This window comes from Poecilia latipinna, unplaced genomic scaffold (assembly GCF_001443285.1).
Source record: "Poecilia latipinna isolate Pla-1442-1.1 unplaced genomic scaffold, P_latipinna-1.0 Scaffold98, whole genome shotgun sequence".
Taxonomy (NCBI): Eukaryota; Metazoa; Chordata; class Actinopteri; order Cyprinodontiformes; family Poeciliidae; genus Poecilia; species Poecilia latipinna.
The window spans coordinates 177,581-188,610 of record NW_015112714.1 but is presented as its reverse complement, the minus strand read 5'-3'; the positions used below and the strand labels follow the sequence as shown (position 1 = coordinate 188,610).

The 11,030-nt window shown below is 41.8% G+C and overlaps 1 protein-coding gene across 1 annotated transcript in view; it reads right to left on the bottom strand.

Moving 5' to 3' along the window:
• Positions 1–254: 254 nt before the first annotated feature.
• The window catches only part of xylt1 (xylosyltransferase I), a 113,530-nt gene continuing 102,754 nt past the window's right edge, over positions 255–11,030 (bottom strand). The window contains exons 10-11 of the mRNA XM_015026335.1: positions 7,839–8,172; positions 255–1,425 (exon numbers count right to left, since the gene is read on the bottom strand). Coding sequence (XP_014881821.1) covers positions 1,103–1,425; positions 7,839–8,172 — 657 coding nt within the window. The 3' untranslated portion in view covers positions 255–1,102. The remainder of the gene's footprint in view (positions 1,426–7,838; positions 8,173–11,030) is intronic.

Below are 11,030 nucleotides of genomic sequence, written 5' to 3'. Positions count from 1 at the left end.
GATTACAATGTTAGAAACATTTTTCTTCCAATTGATTGTAGGGATGAAGTCTGAATTCTTCCTTAAACACTTGTGCATTTCTAGTTCTAGTTCAGTTTTTGCTAAACAAAAAGAAACTTAAATAATAGTTTCTTTCTGAATTACTAATTATGTATCAACTGTGCTGTAATACAATGAAAAATATTGCCACGGAGCAATCTGTATTACTAAGGAATCCTTTGCTTTTGGAGAAATAATCAAAAATTGATATTAAATGTTGAGTTGAAACTTTACCATCATGACGACCCTCATATCTACAGATGGAGTGATAAATAAATAATAATTTAAAAAAAGCTTAAAACAGCTGGAAGTGTGACAAAAAAAGGTTGCATGAAAAGCAAAGCTTAAATTGGAAAAAAATTTCATCAGGAGTACAGTGCAGTGCTAGCTTTTTTTTTTTTTTAAGGCTTCTTACGTATCCTTACCAGGGGTGCCTATAGATAGATATAAGGGCTGGTGTGTTTATCTAATAAATAAAATGAAAATAAAATCTGTTACTAATCTGTTTAGGGGCGCTTATCGGTCAGTTGCTGTCGAAGTGTTTCTGTTGATGAGGCTTTGGGAGCCAGGTTTGTGTCAGTGCTCGGCTACCTCCCGGTGAATCTCTTCCCGCTAAGGCTTCGTTGCAGCAGTGTCGACAGTTCAGACTCGCATGGCCACACAGCCCCAAAAAGCAGGGCGTCGCAATTCATTGGGCCGCACAGTAAAAAGCTCCAAAATTGCAACGTTTTATCACAGTAAAACTCAGCCATGAAAAGAAAAAAAAAAATAAATACACTGAGAAAAGTGAAATAGCAAAGCCAGCAAAATCCCCTCAAGGAATAAACTCTGTGGGAGGTTCAGAGAAATGCTTCCCCCTCGCTTTTAAGACAGCCTTACCCACAGCACGCTGAAGGACCCCACCTTTTTTCATTTGCTTCTGCTCAGAGGTGCAGAGGAAGAGATTCTCCTCTTCCTCCCTTCCTTCAGCCCCCCCAACCCCCCTCTTCTGCAATAAGCCTCTCGAATAAATAAAAAAAACCAAACAGTGTCACGGCCTCCCGTCCAGCTGGAGGCCTTGCTGCTACCTTATGCGGCCGTCAGGGTGCGGCGCTCCCAGTTGGGATTTGGGATCCGGGCTCATGGAACTCCAAGGGCTCTTGGCACAGGGCTGCATGACGGGGCAGGCGGTGAGGCCAACGGCGCAGATGTCGGCGGCTTCCCACAGCTCTCCCACCAGGCCGTCCACCCAGCCCTCGAGCTCCGGCCCAGTGAGGGCCGCGTTCCTCTTGGCTCGCTCCACGTAGGCCAGGCTGACGGGGATGTTGAGCACCGGGTTCAGGCCGTGGAAGCTCTGCTCCATGTAGCTGTTCTTCGCTGGGCCGTTGTGGAGCCTCAGCGTGTCCTCTGGGCACGGGGAGGAAATGACAGAGTCAAGGAGATGAGCAGCAAAGAAAGCAGCTTTTTTTTTTTTTTTTTTTTTTTTAAATCTAAGATTAAGGGCTGGAACTTTTAACCTAATAATTTTAATTAATTAGTTAAAGCAAAAAATAACATGGTAAAAAAAAAAAAAGACACATTTAACCGCAGTGTGGAGTTTGACCCCATATTCTGTTTGAGCTGGTGATTAAATTAGTGAATGGGGAACAGAGTGCTCCACGAGCTGCGTTCAGGTTCCCCTCCTGAGTTTGGCTGGCATTGTGGAGCAAGTGATGAGAGCAGCGCTGTTTAATGACCACGATCACATTGCAAAAACAAAGACATTTTTCCAGGTATTTTTGGTCTAGTTTGTCAGCAATAAGGCAAAACCAACTTACAAGCAACTTTTCAGCAAGATGTAAGAGCTTGTTTGAGGTCAAAACTTCCTAAACATTGATGAAAAAGTACCAGTTATCAGTGAAACAATCTGCCAGTGGAACAAGACGTCTTTAATGTATGGGAAAAATGTCTCCAAGAGTTAAGATTTTGTGTTTTTACAGCATATTAAGCATCGCAGCATAACGTGACTGTATTCTAAATGTGAACGTTCTAGACACTCATGACTAAGGAGCTCCAAAACTGAAAACCTAAAGCCGGAGAATATCTGTGATGAAATCAAACGTCCTGATGAGGTGAGAGGAAAAAGAATCAATCGAATCAAATTGTATTTGTACGGCACATTTCAGCAACAAGGCATTTCAAAGGCATCGCGAAAACACAACAACACGCTGAAACACGTGGAGACACACAGCCGTTGTATCGGGCCACGCTCCAGCGTTGAGATTTGTTCCTCCACTAGCTGCTCCTCTCTTTGCCTTTCACTGACACGCTTTAACTTGGTGGTGCATTCGCATCCAATCACACTCTGGATAATCTTTGCTGAAATGCCTCCAAAAATAACTACCCCGTTTCTCAAAGGTCTTCCTCAACAGTTCATAAATAAAATACGTGCCTGTTTCTAACGAGGTTTATCGTTGTATAATTTAGTCTTCTTAGCTGATCCAAGTCTAACCATCCTGTTCTAAACCAGCCATTTTCCCAGGTGCTTCACCATCGAAGACCTAAATTGTTATCCAAAAATCTCAACATGCTCCGAGTCTACACACGCCGTGAAGCATATTTCAAGGTGCTTTGGGATGGATCAGGGCAAAGTATAAGCAAAAATTACTGTTTTTGTTTTCCTAGTAAACATAGCCAGGTCAGTGTTTACCTGCTGGACGGTCAGGAATCCGTAAAGAAGTCTGAAATTTGAATCTCCTGCAATCCTTCATGTAAATATACATTTCTTCATAAGCATGTCGTAAAACTTGCTGACATGGTGACGTAGACTGTGTGCGCCTCTTCGAGTCAGAGTTAACTCACTAAGAGTTTAAAAACTAATAATTCAAGAAGCTGTTGCTTCATAGTTACCACATATTTGCATCCCTGAGTAATGACAAAGACTGTACTAATAAAAAAACTATTTATTTTATTTTTTTTTTAAAAATTAAGCCTTTGTCATTTAATACAATTAGTATACAATACCAACACTTGAACTAGGTCATGGATGTTAGTTATTCATCAACTTGGTTGGATTTATTAACAATAAAGCATTTTAAGGTTATTTCAACTCTGAGCATGTAATGTACCAACAGTGCTTGAACGCACCGTGAAGCTACCGTTCGTTTCCATTACAACATTATTTAGGAGTTCAGTGGCTTGACTGCAGGCCAGAGCTGAAGGCTGGTGTTGAATGACTCCAAAGGCACACTGATGAGCGGTTCCCATGCAGACATCTTGTGACTGCACCACCTAAACCAGGGGTGGCCAAGTCCAGTCCTCGAGAGCCGCCATCCTGCAAGTTTCAGATGCATCCCTGCTTCAACACACCTGAATCAAATGACTGGCTCGTTATCAGGCCTCTGTAGAGCTGATCCTGGTCTGTTGGAGTAAGGATACTTCTAAAACTTGCAGGATGGTGGCTCTCGAGGACTGGACTTGGCCACCCCTGACCTAAACAATCACATTTGACTCAGGCGAATCGGATTGGAATGTTAAAATCAAAAATTCAGTTATTCCATCTTCTGGCCCGGTCTACATTTGAAGGTTCGGCGCAAATGGAGCAGTCGCTCTAAATCTTTGACAAGTGAAAAGTGGAAGAGAATAATGAAGGGTGTGTGAATTTTCAGAGCCCAGTTTCACTGTGAAAACGCTCAAGACTTAAGAAAGAAGAAAAACTCCACTACCACACAAAGTCTACCGCTGAGCCAGAAAGGCCCAATTTCTCTACTTGTTTACAACAGGAACCAGAGCACTAGCTGTTCAAGAAGTCAGAACCGAAACTTTTCAAAACACAAAATGCTTTGTACAGCGGTGAGCAGTGGTGAGACCTGGGAATTAGGTACAAACTGGTTCCTAATTTGCTTGAATGTAAATCTGCAATTCGATCTCCCGAGTGTGCCTTTGATGTGGTGTGCCACATTGTTGCAGTGCCAGATTTATGTAAACAGAAAGATCCAAGACATGCCCTCATTCCTGTTTCCTGTGACGATGAAGCCGTGGAAGGGAGGCTATGAAATCACAAACACAGCTTCTCTTTTAAAGCACCCACTCCACCCTGGGCTCCAGTGAAGCTTTAAATTCCTCACTGGTCTCCGAACTGGGATGCCAGCCATCCCTTATAAGCATGGCTATGGAGGAAGGGGAAAAAAGAAAAAAAAAAAAAAAACACTCCTCCCCTCACACCCAGATGTTTGCAGACATCAGCGTTTTTCACACACTTGTGACAGAATGATGCAGTCAAACCCGAGGTGCAGTCAGCACATCAGACGGTTCGCTTTGTGTTACCGCTGTGTGTTATAAAGCCCTGCACCTTGAAAGACTGTTTCTGCATCTGTGTAAAATGTGTGTGTGTGCGCACGCGCGTGTGTGTGTGTGTGTGTGTGCGCTGTTGCCACATCATAAAGTTTTACCAGCACTGCATGTAGGAAGGGAACATGGTGCCAGACACAGCGGTAAATTATAAGCAGCAAAATGAAACGCTAAAACCAAAGCACATGCTGGGATGCAGTTATTCCATCTCATAGCGCAGTTTTTAACAAACATAAACAAACTGTGGTGCAGTACATCCTTCTGCGTACGTAGAGTAATTGTTGTGACCATTTTTATTATTTTTTTTATTTAGTGAGAGTGAAATACTAAAACCATAACTCCATATGTCAACCACACACCAGCTGGAGCAAACTAATATTGTTTGACACTCTTAGGATGGCAATGGAGATTTATTGATGGCCAACTAAACTGTCCATATAGCTACTTATATTTGAGACCGTTTTTGATACCAGGTTCACTTAAAAAAAAAAACAAAAAAAAAAAACTGGTAATTGTCCCTAAAGCAACATTCTTTTTGTTCCATGTTTTTTGGAATAAAACATGAAAATATCCAACGTCAGACATTTTCCCTTTCTTACAATTTTTAAGTGTTTTTAAAACTTCTCCGAAAGAAACGCAGCCTGGAACAAGTAAGCCTTAGTATAACGGATTATTGGTTTCAAATACCTTCATAGTTTGATTTCTACTTCAGCTTCTGTTGATGTAAAAAAAAAAATAAAAATCTAGGCTGATTTATCGTTGCGCCCCCAATTTCAACTGCAGCCTGACATTATCACGACAGCTTCCTACAGCTCAGAGCGCGCACGTTCGGTGAAAACGTTTCGGTTGTAGGCAGAGCAGCGGCGGGACACAGACGCACCTCCACGAGCGGAAACATAACTTACTCGGACCACTGTCGGCACGACCATTTACTTGTGACTAGCATGTGACACAAAAACACATATCAGTCATGCGTCGTCTCATGAGAGACTCGCGTGAGGCGACAGATGCAACTTTATGTGATGTTTCTCCGCATCATTAAAGTAGCTCAGGCAGATTATTTGAACCGAGCTTTCTTGGTTTAATAATCTGCCTGAACTGAGGAACTGATTACGCCGAAGTCGGCGGCATCTCAGCTCTCATGTGACTTTCAGAGGAAACCGGTGGCTTATGGACTGGAACACTGCAGCCTTGTTTCTTACCCATGCTGACTGATTGATTTAATTGTGTCATTGTTTTTAGAGGGCTAAGTGCGCTGTTGTTTAACACTCTGTTTAGTATGTATGAGCTGCTCGCTGGGTTATTAGGGGTGACTTGATGACAAATAACCAGGGTCTGTAGAGGCCCGAGGCTTGATTAGAAAGGGCATCACTGCAGATACAAGGCTGAAAGCGTGTGTGTGTGTGTGTGTGCGTTTGTTTGTAATACCTTGTGGGGATGATTTTCCTGACATATACTACGTTATGGGGACCAATCGCTCCTCGTGGGGGGGACCGGAGCCTGGTCCCCACAAGGGGAAACCCTGTTTTTGGGTCAGGGGTCAGATTTAGGGCTAAGGTATGAACTGAGTTTTGGATAGGGTTAGGGTTAGGTATGTGATGGTTAGGGTTAGGAAAAGGGTAAAGGTAAGGTTTAGGCTGTAGCAATGAATGGAAGTCAATGGAAAGTCCCCACAAAGATAGCAAAACAAGCGTGTGTGTGTGTGTGCGTGTGTGTGCGTGTGTGTGTGTGTGTGTGTGTGTGTGTGTGTGTGTGCGTGTGTGTGTGCGTGTGTGTGCGTGTGTGTGCGTCTGTGTGTGCTTGGACCTTTTGGGACACCTAAATCAGCAAACATTACTTCATGGTCAATGTAGCATTCGTGCCGCTCGATATAGCATCTGACACTATGTCAGTGTCAGCGAGAAAAAAATTTAGAAACACAAGACAACTTCAGCGACTGCCTTACAGTGGAATGACATAAAGTTGGAGTTCAAACACTGACTCCAGGTATAAGAGATTTAGATGTGAGCAGAGGATAATGTGAAAGTCTGCATAGGTCAGTAATAAGTAAAAAAAATAATATTTTAATTAAGTAAGTTTCACTTTCAGCCCATGATTAATGTCCATATTATGACTCAAATTGTTTTACTAATTAATATTCAGATTAAAAGAAAGATTTAAGGATTGAAAAATGTGTTCTTCATTAAAACAATTAAAATTTAGAATTAAGATGGACTTTTAAAAGTGGGGTTCTGTGAAGAGGTTATGAACAGTCAGTATCTTACCTGAAGAGATGATTAAATAGAATTTTATCACTCCCTTGTTGCATTACAATCTATGCATTTCATATAAAAGATCTTGTGTGTCTGGGCCTGTTTGAGTCAAATATGACAAAACATGATTATGTTACTTGGAGGGATTATCTAAGGAAAGGAAAAAAAAAACTGTGGAAAAGTATCAAAACGATGTCCCTACAATATCTTAGTTGTTTTAATTTCACAGTAGTAACGAAACAATTTCTTGGAAACTGAAAACATTGTAATTTAGATAAAGTCTTACACAGAAAAATTATCTGCAGACTACCATACTGTTCACTGTAAAAAAAATACGTTTGTTTTTTTTTGTTTTTGTTTTTTTGTAATCATGGCGTTTGTGTGAACGTCAATAAAACCGCGTTTGGACGAACCTCTGAAACATTTGAGATCGAAGTCTTAAAATGGCAGAAATCAACTTTTGATCTTCGCTCCATTTTAACAAGAAGTTGGCTTGAGGTAACTGAGGGACCAAATCTAATCTATGTTCATTAGACCGAGGTCGCACAGAGAGCAGCGACTCTCAGGAAGACACCGACTGCTGATCAAAGTGGTTTGTGGCTTCAAGGTGTACGAAAGTTTTAAAACGTCTCTGTTTTAAAAGCCCCAACATTTTCCACCACACTGATCCTCTTAATGAGTAGGGAGAGAAAAACGACATCCCCCTCCCCTGCCTGTTGCTGCACTGCCCGCCTGCATCCCACACTTTTAACTCTTACAAAAAGACAAATTGAGATGATTGGAAATATTTCAAGTTGCAAAAAACAATGGGATGTAAAGAAGCCGTCTGTTGTTTTTACTAATACACTACAACACCTTATCTTAGTTTCAGCAGGATACTGCAGCAATGCTGCACCAAATGAGGAAATTGTATGAAAGCAGGATATTGTTGAGTATTATAATGTTGATACTGGCTACAGTTATCCATGTTTGCATGTCGGCTGAGATTCAGTAAAAATAAGCAGCAAAATTTTACCAATTAGCTACACGAGACAGTCCATGCTTACTGTTAATAATAACCACCTTAAAAATGGGTAACTATTCCTTTAAGGTCAAGACTACACTACATTCACAGAAACATGCATGCCCTTTTGAACAAGAATAGTGTTTTCTTAATGAGTTTGATGTGTCTATGAAATGACAAAAACTTTATTTGGTGTCATGTTCTAATTACGCAGAAGGAGTATGAATGCCTCTCACCTTGTCTAATGGGCTGGTGCTTGTTATAGGCCAGCGGAACGATAAGGAAACGAATCTCGGCCACGGGGCTCCAGTTGTGTAGGATTCGGACGTTCCAGACTCCGGGTCGCAGCGGCTGGTTGAGAGGCGGACGATAGTGGGTGAACTCTGCGCTCGCGTCGATCAGGATGTCGTAGGTGGCTGCGATGACGTTGGTGGGGTCGATCCAGACCACGGTGACCGTGACGTTTGGCCCCTTGTTCCACTTCTGCATGGCCACTGTCTCGTCCATGGGGCCCATCAGGCCGCCGATGTTCCTGAACATGCGCTCTTTAGCGTCCCACTCGGTGCCAATCTGAGAGAAACACGAGGAAAATTGAGAGGAGTGAGCATATAAAGACTTGTGGAAAAACGGGGGCACCCCACAACAACCTGTCAGTTCTTCTCACATATTTTAACATGTAATTAGTTAATATCGATTTGAACAATACTAACAAAGCTGAGAAATATACAATGAAAGCTAAAGAAATGTTCAACGGTTTTGCAAAATGCAATAACAAATGCATTTGTTGTGCTCTTGAATGTTGAAGTGAGAGTGAACGCTCTTTTCACTGTCTATGGAAGAATGGAGGACATTCAAAACAACTCACAACAAGCACAATTATCCTAAGAGCCGACCACAAGATCTTAGGGTTTAACTGCATCTTAAACCCTGTGATGTAATTAGAGGACCCACGGCACACTTTTGCTACTGTAGATGTGACGGCGTACACGGCCTGTACAATCAGCATAAACCTCAGAAACTGCAGAAGATCAGCTTTCATGTCGGGCGCGCTCTAAGAAAAACATGAAGGCCACAGTGAAGTTTACCAGAGAAAACAAAGTTCCAGGTCTGGATGTCTGGGAAAAATGTAATTTTGACTAAAATTGAATTATTTGGACACCAGAGCAGAGGATTTTATTCTCAAACAATATGCAGTATTCCAAGAAAAGAAATTCATGTCAGCTACAAAGCAGCAGTAAGCATCATGGTTTGGAGGCCTGGTCAGGCCACTGTCACGGATTCTTGAGGAATGTGACTATTAGAAGTATCTCACTGAAGTTATTCCAGGCAAAGAAGGTCCCGTTTTGTTGAGGTTTTATTCCAAGGAGTAGCGAAAAGTACATTTTTGGTGTTTACCTGTAGATGCACCACTTTATTTTTCAAGCATAATCAATTAGATCTTTCATTTTAAAGGAAATTAATGTTTAATGTGGTATCCTACATTTTTCACAACTGTGTATATGCTATAGATTCACTCTTAGGACTTTATGCAGACCTGAATAATAAATACAATGTCATTTGCTACACAAACTTTTTTTTTTTTTTAAACCTCCACCAAAGCTGGAGTAAATTATCATGAGAAGTAGCCCCCATCAGTCAAAATCTACCTCAGTCATCACAACTGCCCTCCGCTGTTGGGGAATGCACAAGCTAACAAGCCTGATCCGTTTCCTCTTCCACATTTACGGTTTTCTTTCACACGGATGCTGCAGCGTGCAGAAACACGCGGCGACGCCCCGACCGCATCCCCAAGGCGTGAGCGGCAGAAGCAGGCAATGAACACCTTAAATCACCGAGAGACAGGCTCGTTCTAAACAGTGAAGAAGATTACAACCTCAGATCAGTGAATAAAAAGCCAAAACAGTGGAAGACTCTGAGTACATCTAGACGCATCCATTACAGCCCTGTTTTGACAGGAAAAAACACGGGAGTCTAGAGAGAAGAGCTGCTACATAAAAAAGGGGCTTTCAAACATTTCCACCGGCACTGGAAGAGGCTGCATTCACTGTGACAATATACGGAGAAATAAAGTGGGAATAAAACCGAACAGGCGGTATGGGTGAGTAAAATATATCTGAATATGAATTAGAAGCATAAAGTGCAGCTGTGGAATATGAAGCAGGCTGACAGCTTGGATTGCACCAGAAGACTGCCTGAGGAACAACGAGCCTCTTCAGGGTCTTATTTACAGAAAGCTTATTAGCCTGTTAGTTAGTGTTTCTAGGATTTGCAGAGCATTGGTAGTTGGTCTTTAACGTCTCAGTTTAAAAAAGTGCTGTTAAAGGGGCAGCAGAGATTGAAGTCAAATTCTCTGACATTTTTATCAGTAATATTTATCTTCAGAGATGCGACAAGAAACTGGCTTTTGACGAACTGACCAAGCGCCGCTATGTGACACGGACTGCAGCGCTGCGGACCCTGGTGATAGTTGAAAAGGCGTTTCAAAATGAAGTCAGCAACAGCACAGAGATGAAACAAAAACTGAATTTTTGACAACTAGCTTAAGAGGCTGTGTTGGACTTGGGAATGTTGGCAAACTTTTGGGAATCTGAGAGTGAGGGCGTTGCGAATGCAGACACAGTTTATTGTCTTAGTAATGCTAATCGCTGTTTTCCATCGGCTGCTCTCTTGCACGCACAACGCGACATTTCCTCTGCTCCTGATATAAATTAATGACCACTTACAGCAACAAAATGACAAAAATCGTCATCCTTGTGTCTCCACATATTGAAGTGGATATGTTTGTCTGCTGCTGCTGCTGTTGTTTTTGTTGCAGTCCCTCCCTGGATCTGCAATTATGTTACTGCCTGTGGCGTCCCCTCAACCATCTCTCTTTATGCTGATGTGGGTTGAAGTAAAAAAAAACAACAAAAAAAAACTTTTATTAGGGACACAGCCAGGGCACAGCTTTATTTATCTGTGCTTTATTTATCTGAAGGTTAAGTCAAAATTTCAGAAAACAATCTTTATAGTGTGTTAGTTTTATAAGTTCCTATGTACCAAACGTCTACTTTTTAGTGAGTACATGTTTTTCTAAACAGTGGCTATGCTAACTAGCCTGAGCAGTCATAGCAGACTGTGCTATGGTGCAGCAGAGAGCGAGGGAGAGGGTTTGCATACACAAGCCTGATTGACAGCACTAAGATCCTCCTCCTAGCTCTGATTAGTCGTTTCTGACTGGGAACCATGCATTTCTGCAAGTGGCTGAAGGACAACTCTCATAATGTACTGTCAAGACAAAAAAACACTAAATTTTTAATGTAAAAGTCACATACTGCAGCTTTAATAAATGAAATAATAATTTGAAAACTGCATTTTGCACTCATATCATCTTTACCTTACACTAAAGTGTGTTTCTGTTTCACCATTTTTGTTTCAGTGTGTGCCAA